The sequence below is a fragment of the Schizophyllum commune genome (genome assembly GCF_000143185.2).
Source record: "Schizophyllum commune H4-8 unplaced genomic scaffold SCHCOscaffold_15, whole genome shotgun sequence".
Lineage (NCBI taxonomy): Eukaryota > Fungi > Basidiomycota > Agaricomycetes > Agaricales > Schizophyllaceae > Schizophyllum > Schizophyllum commune.
Window position 1 is genome coordinate 60,583 of NW_026089552.1, and position 17,453 is coordinate 78,035.

The 17,453-nt window shown below is 57.0% G+C and overlaps 10 protein-coding genes across 10 annotated transcripts; 5 read left to right on the forward strand and 5 right to left on the reverse strand.

Moving 5' to 3' along the window:
- Nucleotides 1–616: 616 nt before the first annotated feature.
- On the reverse strand, nucleotides 617–1,048 carry SCHCODRAFT_02673268 (uncharacterized protein; the record flags this gene model as incomplete). Its single annotated transcript, XM_050346675.1, has 3 exons — nucleotides 617–645; nucleotides 673–747; nucleotides 793–1,048. The coding sequence occupies 3 exons, from the start codon at nucleotides 1,046–1,048 to the stop codon at nucleotides 617–619; spliced, it is 360 nt and encodes a 119-aa protein (XP_050197212.1).
- Nucleotides 1,049–1,206: 158 nt separating this feature from the next.
- SCHCODRAFT_02520151 (uncharacterized protein) lies at nucleotides 1,207–1,848 on the forward strand (the record flags this gene model as incomplete). The annotated part of the gene is made up of 3 exons (XM_050343444.1): nucleotides 1,207–1,428; nucleotides 1,482–1,608; nucleotides 1,655–1,848. 3 exons carry the CDS (start codon nucleotides 1,207–1,209, stop codon nucleotides 1,846–1,848), a joined length of 543 nt encoding a protein of 180 aa, XP_050197213.1.
- A 177-nt stretch (nucleotides 1,849–2,025) lies between these two features.
- SCHCODRAFT_02519969 (uncharacterized protein) lies at nucleotides 2,026–5,238 on the reverse strand (the record flags this gene model as incomplete). Its single annotated transcript, XM_050343433.1, has 10 exons — nucleotides 2,026–2,163; nucleotides 2,213–2,458; nucleotides 2,514–2,740; nucleotides 3,161–3,302; nucleotides 3,363–3,398; nucleotides 3,552–3,630; nucleotides 3,768–3,835; nucleotides 4,329–4,536; nucleotides 4,582–4,846; nucleotides 4,896–5,238. The coding sequence occupies 10 exons, from the start codon at nucleotides 5,236–5,238 to the stop codon at nucleotides 2,026–2,028; spliced, it is 1,752 nt and encodes a 583-aa protein (XP_050197214.1).
- Nucleotides 5,239–5,755: 517 nt separating this feature from the next.
- SCHCODRAFT_01257052 (uncharacterized protein) lies at nucleotides 5,756–6,868 on the forward strand. Its single transcript, XM_050341333.1, has one exon. It carries the CDS (start codon nucleotides 5,812–5,814, stop codon nucleotides 6,691–6,693), a length of 882 nt encoding a protein of 293 aa, XP_050197215.1. The 5' UTR covers nucleotides 5,756–5,811; the 3' UTR covers nucleotides 6,694–6,868.
- On the reverse strand, nucleotides 6,520–7,197 carry SCHCODRAFT_02643635 (uncharacterized protein). Its single transcript, XM_003026704.3, has 2 exons — nucleotides 7,072–7,197; nucleotides 6,520–7,019 (listed from the first exon to the last, which is right to left on the reverse strand). The coding sequence occupies exons 1-2, from the start codon at nucleotides 7,176–7,178 to the stop codon at nucleotides 6,797–6,799; spliced, it is 330 nt and encodes a 109-aa protein (XP_003026750.1). The 5' UTR covers nucleotides 7,179–7,197; the 3' UTR covers nucleotides 6,520–6,796.
- A 118-nt stretch (nucleotides 7,198–7,315) lies between these two features.
- Nucleotides 7,316–10,564, reverse strand: SCHCODRAFT_01163888 (uncharacterized protein). The gene is made up of 10 exons (XM_050341142.1): nucleotides 10,557–10,564; nucleotides 10,129–10,506; nucleotides 9,886–10,079; nucleotides 9,674–9,836; nucleotides 9,471–9,619; nucleotides 9,020–9,414; nucleotides 8,782–8,970; nucleotides 8,604–8,736; nucleotides 7,799–8,553; nucleotides 7,316–7,753 (listed from the first exon to the last, which is right to left on the reverse strand). The coding sequence occupies exons 2-10, from the start codon at nucleotides 10,294–10,296 to the stop codon at nucleotides 7,356–7,358; spliced, it is 2,544 nt and encodes an 847-aa protein (XP_050197216.1). The 5' UTR covers nucleotides 10,297–10,506; nucleotides 10,557–10,564; the 3' UTR covers nucleotides 7,316–7,355.
- Nucleotides 10,565–11,411: 847 nt separating this feature from the next.
- On the reverse strand, nucleotides 11,412–12,473 carry SCHCODRAFT_02643641 (uncharacterized protein). Its single transcript, XM_003026706.2, has 4 exons — nucleotides 12,226–12,473; nucleotides 12,075–12,149; nucleotides 11,722–12,024; nucleotides 11,412–11,669 (listed from the first exon to the last, which is right to left on the reverse strand). The coding sequence occupies exons 1-4, from the start codon at nucleotides 12,444–12,446 to the stop codon at nucleotides 11,489–11,491; spliced, it is 780 nt and encodes a 259-aa protein (XP_003026752.2). The 5' UTR covers nucleotides 12,447–12,473; the 3' UTR covers nucleotides 11,412–11,488.
- A 177-nt stretch (nucleotides 12,474–12,650) lies between these two features.
- Nucleotides 12,651–13,430, forward strand: SCHCODRAFT_02643644 (uncharacterized protein). The gene is made up of 2 exons (XM_003026608.2): nucleotides 12,651–13,010; nucleotides 13,057–13,430. Exons 1-2 carry the CDS (start codon nucleotides 12,663–12,665, stop codon nucleotides 13,369–13,371), a joined length of 663 nt encoding a protein of 220 aa, XP_003026654.1. The 5' UTR covers nucleotides 12,651–12,662; the 3' UTR covers nucleotides 13,372–13,430.
- SCHCODRAFT_02643645 (uncharacterized protein) lies at nucleotides 13,210–16,656 on the forward strand. Its single transcript, XM_003026609.2, has 8 exons — nucleotides 13,210–13,285; nucleotides 13,334–13,459; nucleotides 13,530–13,892; nucleotides 13,944–14,380; nucleotides 14,431–14,559; nucleotides 14,608–14,720; nucleotides 14,770–16,249; nucleotides 16,300–16,656. The coding sequence occupies exons 3-8, from the start codon at nucleotides 13,608–13,610 to the stop codon at nucleotides 16,436–16,438; spliced, it is 2,583 nt and encodes an 860-aa protein (XP_003026655.2). The 5' UTR covers nucleotides 13,210–13,285; nucleotides 13,334–13,459; nucleotides 13,530–13,607; the 3' UTR covers nucleotides 16,439–16,656.
- A 143-nt stretch (nucleotides 16,657–16,799) lies between these two features.
- On the forward strand, nucleotides 16,800–17,442 carry SCHCODRAFT_02643646 (uncharacterized protein). The gene has a single exon (XM_003026610.3). The coding sequence runs from the start codon at nucleotides 16,982–16,984 to the stop codon at nucleotides 17,435–17,437; it is 456 nt and encodes a 151-aa protein (XP_003026656.1). The 5' UTR covers nucleotides 16,800–16,981; the 3' UTR covers nucleotides 17,438–17,442.
- The last annotated feature ends 11 nt before the right edge of the window (nucleotides 17,443–17,453 follow it).

Sequence of the window (17,453 nt, forward strand, 5' to 3'; positions counted from 1 at the left end):
TCCAGAAACGATGCCATGTAAAAATGACAAGGTCGCCAACCGCTTTCATGACAACCCGACCCTCTCGGCTGAACACGACAGAAATCGGCGACTCCGCACAATCTCTGTATATACCAACCGACCACTCGTCAAGCACAGAATGCCGAGGACGCCACGCATGCCCTCGAGACAGCGCACGAGAACTCCATCCCCAGATACGCAGATACCGACCAGAGCATGTGGTTCCCGCCGGGAGAGGTAAGCCACCTCGGACGAATGCAAGGTTGACGGTATAGGCCTCAGGACCATGCGTAGTGGTCACAGTTTTGACCATGTACGCACGCAGTGCTTCGAAAACGTAGGCAATAGCGCTCGCTTCGTTTGCAACGCCTTCAGGGGATTCTATCAGTTGCGGGTGCTGAGTGCAGAGCTGGACTGTACGCACGAGCGACGCGCCCCCCAAGAGGCTCCCCGTTTGTAAAGGAAGGAATCCGAATCCACGGCATCCTCTTCTCGATACAACGAGTACACATGCGCCTGTTCAGTGGGGCGATGTCGAAGGAGGGAAAGATGCACTTGTAGAGATGGGAGAGAGACACAACGTTGATGCACGGTGCGCTGTACAAACGCAGGAATATCAGAAGAGCTGCTCAGGCTTGTAAGTGACTGCAAGGTTGAGGAGTAGGGACTTACATTCATAGTCATTGGTGACCTTTACTACGGACGGATCGCCGAGCAAGCGAAGAACACTGGCCGGAAAGCCCATAGCTGAGAGCACGTTAGAAACGAAAAGCAGATGAAGGTCTTGCTTACGACCAATGACACGCATGTTGAAAACCATGGTAAAAGCGGGGCTTGCAAGCGTCACGCTGTCGACACGACAGACACCATCAGGCGGCAGTGGATAGGTATCTCCCGTGCACACGAGGTCGCAGGGTATACCGTATGTCGTTACCGTTATCGACACCGCGTTGCGACCTGTCGCCACGACCCAAGGGATAAACCAGTCAGCGTCCGAATCATCCACCATAGGAATATAGACAGGGATGCTGATGACGGTCGACGACATAGTGTACAGTACGATCGCTCTCAGGTGTGCGCGCCGATACAAGGACACAACATTCCCCCAAAATCGTGAGATGATAAACAGAGACATTGCTGGAAGACAACGATCACCTATCGGTGTCTGTGGACCGGAAGCAATCCAATCCGCAACATTCAACCGAGATGCGACATGCGATCAGCCACCGTCTAAGCCCCCAACCTGCTGGCGGCAGCAAACAAGCGGGCCGGAAAGCGGAAAATGGAGCGATCGAGCAAGGTCCCACCCGCGCATTTTCAGGCGCAGACTTGCCAACCGATTCGCACAACGTTCCCTTCTGCGTTCTCGTACTACAACGAACGATGCCACCCAGGTTCACACACAGAACAAAGAAAGCGGGCTTGACGGTGAGCATGACAGTTGTCGAGCGTGCGCATGGTCTTCATACCCAACCCCAAAGTTCGACGTCGGACAAGTCGAACAGTCTTTCCAACGCGTGGTCGACAATGAATACATCACGGAGTACGCTCTTGTATACACAACGTCTGTCCTCGAAGCAATCACAAGGGCAATTATTGAGCGTGCATGTGCGTTGTAGAGTCAAGCATCACGACAGCGTTTCTAACTGTGCAGCAGGCAACATCGCTCATGAGTTTAATCACAAGAGGCTGGAGTCGTTTCACATTCAGCTCGCTATTCGCACGGACGCGCCGCTCAACACCCTCGTGAAAGAAACATACGCTGATGAACCTCGACATGAAATGCTGCCTCCTGCGTTGCCCGTGCCCAGTGTTCCAAAGCTATCCGAAAGTGGTGGCGAGCTGTAAATGCCGAGAATATTCACTTACGCACATGCGACGATAGATACTTCACTCTGTCGACGTGGGACATGATATGGAGCTTGAATTGTAGATAGGATTCACATGTGAACAAGTAACATAAAGCCATGCAGTCCCGTACGAAAGAGCGCGAAGATCGACGAAGCCGACGACGATAGGGGCCCGCTACATGTGCGACTCGTCGACGAAGGACCTCTCCAACTCATCGTCGTCGTCGTACTTCATCTTCGTGACCTCGTAAGGCTTCAGCACCTGCTCCACGTCGACGACGACCGCCTCAGCGCTGTCAGGGTTCTCCTGCATCTGCGGCACAGTTTTGAGAGACGCCAAATGACCGCCGAGATGCACTCACGCGAAGGAGCTTATGCGTCACGCTCTGGTACAGCAGGACGAAGTTCCTCTTGGCTTCACGCAAGTCAGCGGCCTGACGACGGCATGTGAGAGCCAGCTGCTGCTGCACATCGCGCGCTTCGAGCTCCCTCTTCTGAGCCAGAGCCTCTCGATCTTTCATGTCCAACAAGTTGGCGTTGGCGACATCCATCTTTTTCACTGCGTCGTCCCGCTCAGAGAAGGCGAGGTTGATCAAAGTCAGCACCTCCTGTACGAGCGCAAACATGAGTATGGTGAGCAGCAGACGATGGCCAAGCCCGTACCTCCGAAAGAGCGGCAGTGGTTTGAGCAGACGTAGGGATCGGCATGGATGACGAGGGGGACGGTGTGGACTGATACGAGGTTAACAAAGTATATAGGAAGGCATCTCCGTCGCAGCCTGACTCATGTACAGGCACGCTGTGCACGTTCCACACGTAGACAACATTCGACACCGGCACGGGGCCCTTGATAATTCCGACACATGTACTGCGCAAAGTCAATCGGGCATCTATCGACGGCTACACGACAGCCATGACGGAGAACAGAGAACAGCGTACCTATCGGCGGTGATCTGAATACTGACAGCGCGAACGCTGTGGACAGCCTATCATTTCCCAGACCGACACATACATAAAGGCACTTGCGAAGCGCCGACAACAAGGCATCTAACTATCTGCTCCATCGCGACTTCCAAGTTCGCCGTCAGCAGTTGTCGCCTTCCGTCCAAGCAGCAGAGTCCTTACGTTTGCACAGGCAAACCTCCGTCATCCTCATGTGCTTCATCGCAATCCTATGCACGCAGTACAGCTGCGGCCACATCGAACGACAGGAGAGCGTGAAGGTGAGCGTTGTACGGCACATAAAGCTCTACTCTCACCGCCTGTAGGTGGAATGTAATGCGAGAACGTGCGCGTTGAGTGCAGCTCACCTCCGCGCGCATCAGGACTGTGAAGGATCGTGTCGCCAAGGGTAAGACGCTTCTGTTCCCCCAAGAGCAACAGCTGACACCCCTCCCCCGGAACCAGCGCTATCGCGGAGAAGCAGCTGCTCGCGTACGCATGTAGCGAACGCTGTGCATCGTGCTCAGCGCCTGAGACTAAGCGACACGAGCCTCGCTCTTGCTAGTATACAGCGGCCGTCGCTTGCATGTGCCCCGCATTCGCGTACTAAGAAGTCGATAGTCGTACGAAAAGCATTTACGTTACCACCCCACTATAGCTAAATCGTCGAACCCAACCCTACGGCGCTACCGTGCATCGACGAAGAATCCGCCAAGACAAGGCTTCGCAAGCCTACGAAAGGCAGCATGGGACACATACGGCATCCAAGACGGTACACACTTCAGGGCGTGGGGCGCAGATGCATGCACGGGCTCTAAGAAGCGCGGTGAACTGGATTCTATGAAAGCATGTCATGGTCATGAGCTGCGCACACACACACAAAATCCATCAAGACATGGGTGCGGCAATGTAAAGAATACACCAGTGTATAGACAGGCCGACGCAAGCGGGAGAAGGTCAAATGGAAAGACATACATCGACGGCGCGCCGTCGTTACGCAAACTCAACACCTCACACGCCCTCGTCCACCTCCCGACAATGTACTGTACTCATCAGCGTGGTGCCATACTGCCACGCACGTATACCTTCCACGCGTTCACCAACACCATTCGTAAGAGTGACAGCACCCGCTCTGCCGTCGTGCGATACACGTGTCCCATTGTTGCACATGTTGTCCCACAGGTCCAAATAAGGTAAAACTAAGGTCATCGATCGACACGATCACCGCAGGACTTATACCCGATCCAACATCGATCGACTCGATCACTACGGCACTTATACCCGAAATGTACATGATGTAGCCGATCACGCCAAGCCGCCCGGGCCGCTCGCCGACGAAATAGACAGGCCCAAATCCTATTCGAATGAAGGAATCGCCTTCGTGCGATCCGGAAGTGATGTGCATATGCTTTTCGCAACCTCGCTAGTGTCGCGCGCATTCCACCTACGAAGACGAGAAAAATTACTATAGGACACAACCGGATGTAGACGAACTCACCAAGGCAACGAAGATCCCATGAACTGAGTGATACGCACGAACTGCCCTCGAAGTCGACTGTCCGCAAAGACACAGCCCAACGTCGGCGCTGACGAGTCCAGAGGATGACCAGACACATACCGCCTTTTCATAACGGGACCAGCGACGGCTGAGTACGTCCGCCTCGACGTTGGAGGAAGGTATGCATGAAAACGCAGACACCAAGACTGCCACATCGCAAGATCAACGTCGCTGTCAACGCAATCCCTATAAAGTGTTAGAAAGCGGTCGAGCACGCGAGAAAAAACACACAGGTCCGGCCAAACCGGCAACACCCACGTGTGCTCATCGCCTACGAAGCGATAGCATCTACCGAACGGCACGCTTGCATCACCGGCTTCCTGCTCGTACAACCACCGAAGCGGGGCGAAGCCTTCGTCTGCTAACTTGGCAATAAGGGCGTCCGCCGCCATAGACTGGCCACGTTCAGACAAACAAAGCGACCGTGAGCGACCGAATGTGTCCAGAGGATACAAAGAATACGCAGAGCGGTGGGTTATGAAGTTCATAGCGGCAGCTAACAGCCAGCGTCAGAAGTCATACGCCATAAGCAAGGAAGGACTCACTGCACGGTAGATCGAGCACATAATCCACGGGACAGACGCGGACCACCAATATCCTAACCGAGTTCGATGCGTTGGAAGGACGTATGAAATCGAACGAACAAAGAAGTGCCTCTCCGTCCTCTCCCCACTCCTCAGGGAAACCCTCTTGCTCGTAAAACAGCGAAGCAAAGGAGTGGTCACCAGAGGGTGACGACTCAGACGTGAAGCCCAGTTGGTTGAGGAACATGCCCAAGCGGCTGGTCGCAGAGTAAGCAACGGCCAACTCCAGCACTGCTTCGTGGGTGGATATGCGGCCAAGGAAATGAAGAACGATATCCCCAACAATGACTGCGCCGGTGTCCATCATGACATAGCGAAGAGTTTCGACCTCAGCTCGCGTGAAAAAAGAGGCAAGCGTTGATGGTAAGTGGAAAGAGCGCCTGATGAAGTCCTGAACGCGATGTCGCGCTGCCCAATCAACGAGACCCAATCGTACGAGATCCGCAGGAGAAAGCCCTGCCAATAGGGGGTCATCGCAAGGCGCAGGTCTGCAGCTCATTAAGCCAAGGATACGATGCAGTTACATAGACACCTACAATCCACCCAAAGAGGCACCGGGAGAAGTCATATTTGGCGGTGAGTAGGCAGATGTTGCCACCGCCACAAGAGAAGAAACGAAGGAAGAGAGATTCCGCCTGTTACCGACGCAGATCGTCAAGTTCTGTACGCCACAAAATTTGAGGTACCGACTGTCCATTACGCGCAATCAATCTATGCGGACCCGACAGCCATGCAGTGACACACCCGTCGGTACCGTCAATAAGGCCGAAAGCATCATCATCGCTACGCGGACCAACCGACGTCGCGCAGTATTACCGCGTCAGCAAAGCACAGTTGCGTCGTATAGATGTAGAGGACGATATTGAATGTCATTTCGATGCTAAGGCATGTTCATACATTACAAGCCGTATGTACGAAAAGAATCAAGCAGACGACGGATGATCGAGTACCCGATCGGAGGTCTGTACCTATGATTGTAACAACACACCCTATCATTATAGGGCACCGTGTTGCAACAATCCCCACTTTTCTTAAGACACTAACTACAACGATTTGTTGCAACATCGGTTGCAACAAACCACTACGACTACAAGTACACTATAAGCCTATCGGCAATAGCCGAGCACCGTCGCCACCGTCGTCGGCGTCGGCCGACCCGTCGGTCGCCGTCGTCGCGCGCCCTCGCGATCCCGACGCGCGCGCACCCGACGCGGCGGCATCACGTGGCCCGCCTCCCGCCTCCCGATCCTCCCACGCCCTACCTGGGCGGTGCCCCCGCCGCCGCTGCTCGTCCGCGACCCCCCTCGACGCGCGGTGCGTCGCTCGACGCTGCGCCACGGTCCGCGCTCGCCGTCAATCGGTGCCGGTCACCGTTCCACGTGCCCGCCGCTCCCTCGCAACCAATGCGCGCTCCCTGGCGACGCTCGCTCATCGCTGCTCGGCCGTCGTCGCGTCTACAGCCCCTCCCCGCGATGCTCATCGTAGCGCGCTACGACGGCGACGGGGTGCGAGCGCGAGCGAACCGGGCACACACCGGAACGGCGCGGGTGCACGCTCGCGGCTGTTGCCGGGTCGCGACCGGGTCTCGGCGGTTGCCGCGCACCGGCAGTTGCCGACCTCGTCGACACGTCAGCGCCACGCGTCCCTCGTCTCGAGCACGGGCTGCGCGTCGCGCTCCGTGCGCGACAATGCGCGCCATGCACGCCGTGGAAGCGCCGCACCCACTGCCAGGGCATCAAAGATGGCGACACGCCCCTGACGACGGGCTTCGGGCGACATGCCTCGCAGCACACCGTGGGTATGCCTCCGCTTGAACTGCAAGGCGACGAGGACTGCACAGCGTAGTGCACTTGCGTGAGTAGTTACTCCCGCGAGTGCAGCTCGCGCGAGGCCGTGAGGTGGATGAGGGAGGCGATGGGCGGCAACAGATGTGGACACTTCGCGCAAGTGGGTGAGAGCCAGCTGGGGTCGACGAGGCAACGGGCAGTGGCAGGGGCGGTGCGCACGCGTTGAGGGAGCAGGTAATGGCTGATGAAGAACGGCTTGAGGAGTACATCACGGCGGAGTTGACGCGTCGCGTAAGTTCTGCATGTCTTTGTCAGTTGAGTGAGATGATTGCTGTGAATTTGCGTCGTACCTTTGAGCAGCATTGCTCATGAGAAGGTTTGAGTGCGCGGGCTGCGCGCGGAGCAGCGGGGATGGCGAAGACGATGCACAAAAATCGAGAGTGCCGCAGAGGGACATGGCGATGGGAGGAGACAAGTTCGTTGCCACGTCAGCTTACGACGTGGGACCGGTGACAAAGCATTTTTGGTCACGTGCTACTTGTGGGTCCATTGCCGTACTTGTCTTCAGATGTCCTCACAGGCCGCGACGGAGCTCTGTCGTGCAGATAATACATAGTAAAGTAGCCGACTACACTTATATATCGACGTCCTCTCCGAAATCTTCTGTGTCATCCTTGTCCACACCGTCGAGCGTGTCCTGCAACTCCTGTGCCGCATCCTCGTCTGTGAGCTGCCCCAAATTGTCGAAGTGTAGATCCAGGGCCAATCGCGCCGCGTCCTGCACAGGCTTCCACTTCATCTCAAGAAGGGCAGCCCGCTCACTGCGCCAAGCAGCCTGCTCCATCGCGTACGAGCGAAGACCATCAGCAAGGGCGTCGTCGCAACCTTGACGAAGGCCTGCTCGCTCGGACCACTGCTCCGAGTCGTAGTCGAGCGATGCGATAGTCCTGCGCATCTCCTCCAAAAGGAGTTGGATCTCCTCGCGATCCCGGTCGCGGCGCGCCTTTGACTTCAAGAACTCGACGCGCAGGGCTGAGAAATAGTAAGTCGATATTCATATTCACGCACCGGACTTACCATCGTTGAGGTTGTGATCCGTGATAGCTGCTTGTCCAGGATCCATATACCATATCCACGAAAGTCGCCGACTTCCTTCGCCAGCGTTGACCACTCCCTCAAGGACAACACCATCGGACGCGGCCCAATCAACGTCGTGACCGAGTGCACGCGCACGCTCGCGCTCCGCACGCTCCTCCGCCGTCAGAGCACGCTCATTGAGCGCCCGGATGTCCTCGTCGTTGAGAGGACGCAGCTGCCTCTCCCACTCGCCCGGCCCGCGAAGGTGCACCAAACAATTGCGAGCAAATCGATAGCGCATTTTGGCGATGTGGACACGCTTCGCGATCTTGTCGAAGGCCGTATGAGCTCGCGTGGCCATGCTGATATGGCGCACGTTGGCTTGTCGGAACTGGTTCGTGGCGGTCTTGATTCGCAGGGCACGGCGAAGGTCCTCGAGACTCTGCTCAGCCTCAGCAGCACGGAGGGTCGTCTCCGTCGTCACGACGCCAGGGGCGCATGCCGAATTACGTGCCGCATCCGAGAGTTCTGACGGCAGGAACAGGCGCATGTGCTCGGTCTCGTCAATGACTTTGCCATAGGTGTTGAGGTCGTTATGAGACAGGTGGTCGGCGAGGGAAGGCATGTAGATGCGCTGCCATGAGCGGAACTTGTCGATGGACTTGCGAAGTTTTGCACGCTTCTTGAGGACATCCAGCTGCTGCGTGCTGGTGGGCTGGGGGCCCGCTGCCTTCAAGTCAATGACAAGGAGGCGCCTGCGACGTGTCAGTAGCGTTCGAGGGATTAGAAGGTGAGAAAAACTCACTGGGCGTGTTGTATATCAATGCCGAGTTTGATGAACGCCGTGACCGTCACCTCCTGCACGACAGCCGTACCGTCAGGTGTGCGTTGCATCTCCTGTTGCTGGAGGACAAGCTCCGCATCCTTGAGGTTCTGGACTGCTTCAATCAGTAACGCACAAAGCAGAGAGCTGGGGAACTCACCTTGAGTTGCGTGCTCGTACGGACACGTCGTTGATGACCGATCTTCCTGCCACTTCTTCTCGAGGGCGATCCACTCTGCGACGAGGGCGGGATTCCTCTTCTCGATGCCGTCCCGTAGCTGCTCGTACTCGTCGTACGAGCTCATGAAGGACTGGATAGTCCGGACGAGCCTCCTTGGCAGCAGTCGGCCTGAAGCTTTGTTAGTCATTATCGATACTCGTAGAAAGACACCACTGACCTAAAGAAACACTTGACTCATGGTCGTGGCATCCCGCGTGGTCTTCTAGAGTGAGCTGTCGCGTGCCGGGACCCATCGGCTTCGTCTGCGCAGCGGCCTTGTTCATGATGAACCAGTTCTCTTCGACGGTCTCTCCATGCGTGCGGCCGACGCCCGGAGCGAAATGGAATGAATACGGTGCGTGGCATGGCGCACGGTGCGCGGGTAAATGGAAGTTGGGTACGAAGAAGCTAAAGACGAGGTCGGCAATCCGCTGCTGGAGGTGGTCGGGTAGGGTGGATATGCGCTCGCGGAGGTTCTTGTCGAAGACGCAGGCGACGTCGTATGAGTACACGATGTGTTGCACTTGCTCATGCGCAAGCGCTGACGCGAGGACATAGGTCATATTGCAGAAACTGTGTGCCTCGTTTAGTCCACGACCTCGAAAAGCAAGTCGTACTACGTTACTCACCGTTCTCCCTTTTGTAGATCCCCGATCCCGTTAGGAAGGAACATATTGTGGCGTGAGCATATAACGGCCGCGACGCCCGTCGCACGCAAGCCGCGTACACGCTTGAGATTGGCTAGGAAAACTGCCGCGAAGCCCGAACACGTTGATATCTGGTAAGCTATCAGCGGCGTCCTCCCACGAACTATGAGTGAATATCTACTTACGTCTTCCTCGTTCGCGAAAGAACGGACATAGTCCATGTACGACGCCCTCCCCACGAAGTAGCCCCATCCATCGCCCAAGACCGGGTTGCGAGCCTCGCTGGACCGCATCGCGTTAGCCAGGCGAAAGTTCGCATCCTGTGCAATGAACTTCCGATATAGGAAGCTGTGCAGCCATGAGTACGATATTCGTGCATAGCACACATACTGCTCACCTCTCTTCCGGTCCGGCTCTCTCCCAATCCTTGGGCAGATTACGCCCTGGGTGCGGGCATGCGAGGCATGGCAACGCGAGTCCTCCCGCAGGCGTCGTGTTGACGCCGTCGTCCACGTGCCCTCGTCCGGCGCGACAGAGCATGGTCGTGTGCCGATATTGACTGACCATTGAGCTGAAGACACGACGCTTCTCCTGAAAACACGTTAACAAAGGGCAAAACCCATTGCCGCCAATGACTTACCGGCATCTTCAGGTTGCCCGTGTTGTCCGTGAGGCGCTCGATCCCGCGATAGAACTCGTACTGCGATATCTTGCTGACCGCGTTGAGCTTATGGAACAGCCGGAGGCACGAGATGGACGCCACTGTTTGCGGGTTCTTGACGCTCCCGGGCCACCAGCCGATCCGCATGAGTTGCTGACGATGTGTCGGTGCGCCGCGCCCGCAGCCGCAGAAGCGCACGCCAACGAGATGGATCCCGTTGACGTGGATGACGGTGAAATCGGAGTGTGCGGCGATAGGCTGCAAGCAGCGCTCGCGCGGGGGATGGCCGAGCTGCACGACCTGGCCCAACCGCTTGAGGGAAGTACGGCGGAAACAGCCTTGCGACGTGTCCCACTCCTGTTGTACTTGGATGAGTCGTGACCAGAGATAGCGAATGTTCGACACACCTCTAGCCAGTGCAGTGGCGTGAACTCGTGCGCATCGAGGATGCAGTCATGGCAATGTAGCCAATGACCTGTGCACTGGTCGCGACACCGGTAAACAGCATTGTCGGACCCGCAGCCGCGGCAGTGGGATTGTCCGCCCCTCCCTTCGAAGCGAAGTACCTCATCGAGGTATTCCGAGCGGAGCGAGGTCCATTCCGCTTCGCCTTCCGTCTGCAAGAAACGTTAGACGCGTCAGTGAGATGTGCATGCTACGTACCTGCTCGAAGGTAGGCTTCGGCTCGTTGATTACTTCTTGTGGGTCGCGATACGACTCAAAAAAGTGATCGCCTTGCTCGAATGTAAAATCGTTGTGCGGTACCGAAGTGGGAGTAGGCTCGGGAGGCGGCGGAGGCGGCGCGGCTGATGTTACGCGAGGTGCAGAGATGCGCGTAGTGGTCTTGCGTGCGCGGCGCAGGTCGCTCGCGCTCTCAAGGACCGTGGACCGATGCAGGCGGTGGCGGTAGACGTCGTCGTCGTCCGAGTTCTTGCGCTTCTTGTGAGAGCGACGGGGCTGTCCCGCGGCACTGCTCATCTTCGAGGAGTCCGTGGCGGCGCAATGCTAGCGACGCGAGGCGGCTGAAAATTTTGTCAATTTGAGGGCGCGTAAAGAGTACGTATTCGCGCAACATACCATCATGTCATGCGCGAGGTACTGCTGAACATGCTCCTAACGGGAGGGAGGGAGGCGAGTGCGCGGTCGGTCGTTGACGTGGCGGTTGGCTGACAATGAGCGTGGGGACGGGGCGGACAAGGCTCGGACTTCCTAATCCGGACATTATTCCCGTTTACACACATCTGCGGCCTGCCTCCCTCTTGTCGCGTTTGAGCCAGCCATATATAAAAGAGCCTTTGTACAGACATAGAAAGAGAACGTTGTATATCATCACGACACGTTAATTGAAGAAATCCTCGTCGACAAGATCAGGATATCCTGTCCAACCTCTGAAGGTCACGGCCTCGACTTCACCGTCTCGCGCAGCCTTCTCCCAAGCGCCGAGGGCATCAGACGCAGAGAAGTGTATCTCAGCGTAACCGATAGGAGGCGGCTCCCTCATCTTCAAGCCGGCCATGACGCTGCGAAAGTGTTGTCAAAATCAGTGCACACATCGTACTTGGGGGAACTCACTAAGAGCGATATACGCCAGGCTCGGCACCACGAATGACAACGTACCAACGCGGGGTCTCCAAGCGCTCGGAAAGTGGATGGTCGTCCGGCCTCGTGATCTCGGCTAGAGTGTAGTGCTGCGTAGGTGGCGAGTGGCGAGCGTAATCGGGACGCAGTCCGGGACCATAGGGTCTGTGTTCCAGAAATCGCACCAGATCGTGAGTTGTGGCATACTCATAAGCCACCTCAGCATCGTGAAGGCTCTCGTACTCTTGCACAACGCAGCCGGACTTGCCATTGCAGTGGGGATATCCAAACTCCTCCCTACGATCTAGATCAGTCAAGCCCAAAATCAAGAATCGATCTGAGTGTACTTGTCTTCACCCCACCAAACCCCTAGGCTCTGTCCTATAAAGCAGACAAAGGCAGTCTCGCCTGGATTCATCCGTCTATCAACGTGGCCGCCCGGACAAAAGGAAACGTCAGTATCTGCCTGTATCAGCTGAGATCAGTAGATGAACGCACCGATTGTCGTCGGCCACGCCCGTCCTCGACAAGCAAAGTTGATGCTCGTGTGAGATCGGAACCTCATCCCACTGGAGAGAAATCGTGAGGGGCTTGGGCGTTGTGTCGGGTTCACCCAATTCCTCCTGAAAGTACTGCTCTAATGACTGGCGGATTCCCTCCGTACGACGACGACGTTGGGCTTCTCGATCCGCGTGAGAACGGTAGGTTGCAGGAGACATGTTGTTCGGGCACAGACTGCACATTGTGGGGCTTTATATAGACCTAGATACTAAGGAAGACCTTCTTTGGGTCACATTGCCTGCTAAGTATCGAGAGATTCCTATGTATGAGCACCTCAGACGAGGAGAGGGAGGATATCACTTTCCGGGCCGGCACGCGCAAGTCACAGACCTGCGTGATTGTCACGCCGGCTTCATCCGTCCCCTCTCACCGTCATGGCTCAGCCGACGGACAACCCGTTCGCCGCTCGCCTAGGTCCAAATGCCGGGCGCGGTGTCAGTATCACTCTGCGTCCTCCAGGACAGCGTCGATTCTTCTATGCCACGTCGGCGTCTCCTTCAAAATCCTCACGCAATGCCCGGACGACCCGACCTTTGCCAGCGGGATGGCGAGTCTCCAAGTACGGGTACGTTCTGCGCCCCGGCGAGGTTGATTTCTTTGAAGAGGAGGATAAGGCCGAGGAAGCGAGGAGGAGGGCAAAGGAGAGAAGGCTTGTCCGCCTTGCCGAGGCGCGGGAACAGCGGGCTCGAGCGCGCGATGACAACGAGAGGCAGCGCTTATTGGTACGTCTTTCGTCTTTTAATTCAGATACGAGCTCACATGTGTTAGGACGAGCATTACCCGCTTCCGCCTGCTGAGGCTGCGCGGTATTGGGAGCCAGGAATCACCGAAGCCGAGCAGCACCGTCGCCTCGCTAACTGGCGCAAGCGCTATTTTCACATCGTGGTTCGCTTCCGCTGCGATCCTCAACTGTACGACCGGTACCGCCACCACTACCTACCCACGGAAGGCCTCCTCGACCCTATACACGACCGTGCTGAACTGGATAGACTTCGACGTACGTTATTTACTTGCGGTCAATCCACTACTGGCTTGTCTCGTCTAGCTCGTCTTCGTGCAGAAAGCCAATCTTCGTCTATTTGAAGAACTCGTACAAATAAGTACTGCTTTGCTTAGAATCAATCCTATCTTCTCTATAAGAACTTTTGGACAAATAGGCTGTTTTCTTCAGGTATGTTTACCCTTTCCTTCCTTTTCTGGTTTGTTTGGCCATGATTACATTATTCGATGATTTTCGACAGAAACTTCCCCAAACAATTGTGGACCCAAAGGTACGCGTCTTCCGCTTCTTGTCTCACGACCGCACGAACGCGCGCGTGATGCCTCCACGGAGCTGGGTCTGCGGAGAGAAGCTTGCGTACCTCTCTCGTCATCTGCATGAATTTGACGTTGCGGATGACCGGCCAGCGCTGTATCGCGAGCTTGCTCGTGGGATGCTGTGTCTCGCGGGCGAGAACGCGTTCGACCTCAACTTCCGGCTTCAGGACATTCCCGATGGCGGATACGACCCTACGCCAGAGGCAATCAACCAGACCATGAACACCGCTGGTTTGTCGGATGAGGAGGCTGAGCGGCGAGAGGAGATCCTCAAGGCGCTTGCTAAGGTACGTGATTACAACTGAGATTCGCATTCTCACGCTGACCCGGACTCATAGGATATTGGTGTATGGCTTCGACGCAAGGCTGAGCAGAGCAGGGACGCTGGCCCAGTCGACCTCGAGCGCATCGCCGCCGGGAATGCTGCCAAGAAGAAGAAGAAGAAGCACACTCGGACGCGCATCACCCACTTTTATTCGCGTCTCTACTACGACGAACGGGTCAAGGCGACGTTCGAGACGCGATACGAGCAGGAATTGGCCAAATGGCGCTCCGCCAAGCGATCCGCTCGGTCGAACGGCGTCCGGTTCAAGAAACCGAAGCCCAGCAGGCTCGCGTGGACCAACCGCGTCACCAACGAGTGTTGGGCAAAGGAGACCCCCGAGTTCCGCGAAGCAGTCGAGAAGATGCATGCCGATGAGCTGGCAAAGCAGGAGGCAGCAGCGCGCGACCTCGTCTCTGCCGCTATCCCGTCGACACCCGAGGAGTTTCATAAGTGAGTGACTCGTCTTCAGGCTTCATTCCTCCCTGCTCATGTTCAACCAGGCTCTATGACCGTGCGGCAGCCTATCTCCAGCCGGTATCCGATGCTATCGCGACGAAGTTCGGTGCCGCCGTCTGCATTCTTGTGTGTGCTCCCATTCCGGAGGACGAAGGTGATATCGGAGTGTTCAGGTACGCGTAATTCGCTTGACTTCTCGTGCTGTGCTGAACGTTGGACAGCGCTCACTCGGGTACATCGAAGGGATTCATTCAGCAGAAGTGGCCTAAGGCCGACAAGGAGAATTTCCGTCGTGTAGAGAAGTATATGATCGAGTTCGGGCAGAAAGTGTTCAGTACGTAGCCTGCAACCATAATAATACCTCTGATTGACCTCGGCTCAAGCTCTCGAAGAACGAAAGGCTCGCGCGCTTCCTCTGGACGGTAGCAAGAGCACTACTGCAGGCGAGCGTGCTGACGAAGACCATCAAGACGACCCTCTCGACGACCAGGAGGACGAGCACGCTGAGGAGCACGAGCGCCACGAGGAGCACAAGCAACACGACGAGGAGGATGTGGAAGACGAGGAGGATGAGGATGAAGATGACGATGAAGAGGACGCGGACAACGAGAATGAGGACGAGGAACATGAGGAGCACGAGCACGAGCGCGAGCGGGAGCACCACGAGCATCACGAAGAGGACGACGAGTTGCACGACGAGCAGGAGAACCGTGAGCATGAGGTCGACAATGATCGCCACGACGGTGAAGAGCAGGCCATCAACGCCACCGACGCTCATATGGACGACGATGAACCCACACACGACGCCATGCAGCAGGATGCACCAGCACCCTCAGCGCCGGCTGTTCCTCGTGCGGCCCAAGGCGCGCCATTGTTCCTGCACGTGTCGTCCCCCGCTCCGCCCTCCTCCCCTGCTCCCTCCTCCCCCATTCAGTCGCCCATGTTCGGCACAAACCAACTCATTTCCTCGCCGACGCGCTCCTCAAGTGGCCCTCGCGGCATATCCCCGATCATCCAATACAGCGTTCCCGCTGCGCCACGCCACGACACGCTCCCCCCTCTGCGCCAGGCTCTTCCAGCAGGAGAGCAGCAAAGTGCTTCGCCTGGCCATTCGCTCCCGCCAGTCCGTGGTGCACGCGTGCAGCCGCCTCGCGGGAAACCTCATCCACGGTCAGTCTCGGACGCCGCGCCTCATGCCCCTTCGCAGCCACGTCCAACGCAAGCGCATACCTCCGCCCCTGCAGCCGCCGGCGCTTCGTCCGCGAGTGTGTCCTCGCACCCTGAACACGAAGTGTGGTCACTGCATCCGACATCGGCATGGTCGGACCACGTCCGGAAGGCTTTCGAAGCCTGCGCTCGCGGGAAATCGTGGGGCACGTCGTTCGCAGACGCCGTTATGTCGTACATCGACTTCGAGGGCGCGCACAAGTTTCCCACCAAGACCACCGGGCGCAAGGTCATCAGCGACAAGGGCACGCGTCCCGCGGTATACTCCGCATGGACCAAGATAGGGCGCCCTTACTCGAATACGATGAATATCGGTGCCGTTGACCCCTATCGTGCAACCTGGTGGTCTTGGTGGTCGGCTCATATGCCCGCCGTGCGACGTCTCCCTGGTGGCAGCCTGCTGGACCCCGCACGTCTTGTGGATGTCATCCGGAGTTCTGACGACTGGGAGGGGCTCGACCAAGTCTTCGGGAAGGACGGCATGCTCCAGTTCTTGCTCACGTTGCTGTGGTGGGGCGACGCCGTACACGGCCGTGGCAACGCGAAGCAGCGCGCAGAGTGGGAAATTGCGTGTGCTGACTTCAGCGGGATCCTCGACGCCATCATCGTCACCACGGGACACAAGAAAGCCAATAGGTGCGTCTTCATTATCCCATCAATCTCGGCTTTTCTCTCATATAACCCAGAAAGAGAAAGGCTCCGGGGGACGACGCCGGCCCTTCGAAGAAGGCGCGGCAGTCACACGAGAAGCCATGCCCGCCTCGTCGCTCTTCACGCCACACCTCTGCACCCACGCCCTCGACTTCGAAAGTTCGTCGTCACTGATACCATGCACTCATTTCCCATACTATACGTTCCTTCTCATTAATCCCCCCTATATCTCCGTTGCTTAATCTCGCTATCACGTCTATATGCTTTGTCTTGCTCTTGTGCTTTCGTTGTTTATTGTCCTACCTCTTGCTTGCTGTTTTGCTTCACTGCTGTCAATATCTTTACATGTTGCTATACCTAATCCTCTACATCAATCTAATCTGTTTGCTTTCTCTTTGAGGGGTTTGGTAGTGACTTTGAATGGTCAAGGAGCTGAACTTCGTAACTTGTGGGTGCTGGTTTGATGTGGCGCTTGTTTGGGCTTATTTGTAGCTACGTGCGCTTGCCATCAGACACGCACCGCTTGCTGTTTCTTCCCACCATCATCGTCATGCGCCTCAAGCCAACACCCTCACCAACGTCGCCTGTCACAATCTCGCTCGCGCCGCCCTCAGTACTATGCTTTCTCTGCCGCCATCCATCTCTACTGGCTCGCACTACGCGCAGCATCTATCAACGTAGAGTTTTCAGCGCGCGCCGTTCGCATCTCGCTCGCCCATGGCACTCACCTACCCACCTCACTCGCACCTCGTCTCATACTACCCCGGCCACCCTGCAGCGCACCTCGCCTCACCCTACCTCGGCCACCCTGCATCGCACCTCGCCTCACCCTACCTCGGCCACCCTGCACGCTGGCCGCATCACCGCGCGTCAGATGCTGGTGCGGTCTCGCACGTCCAGTCACCCAATCGCGTGCGCTTGCAGTCGACGACCAGCCATGCGCTGTGCATAGTAGCCTATCGGCTGTCTATGCACGTCGTCGCGCATTCTGGCACGCCAGTTCCGGCGCGCGACGAGGAACGCGTGGCGCTGACGTGTCGACGAGGTCGGCAACTGCCGGTGCGCGGCAACCGCCGAGACCCGGTCGCGACCCGGCAACAGCCGCGAGCGTGCACCCGCGCCGTTCCGGTGTGTGCCCGGTTCGCTCGCGCTCGCACCCCGTCGCCGTCGTAGCGCGCTACGATGAGCA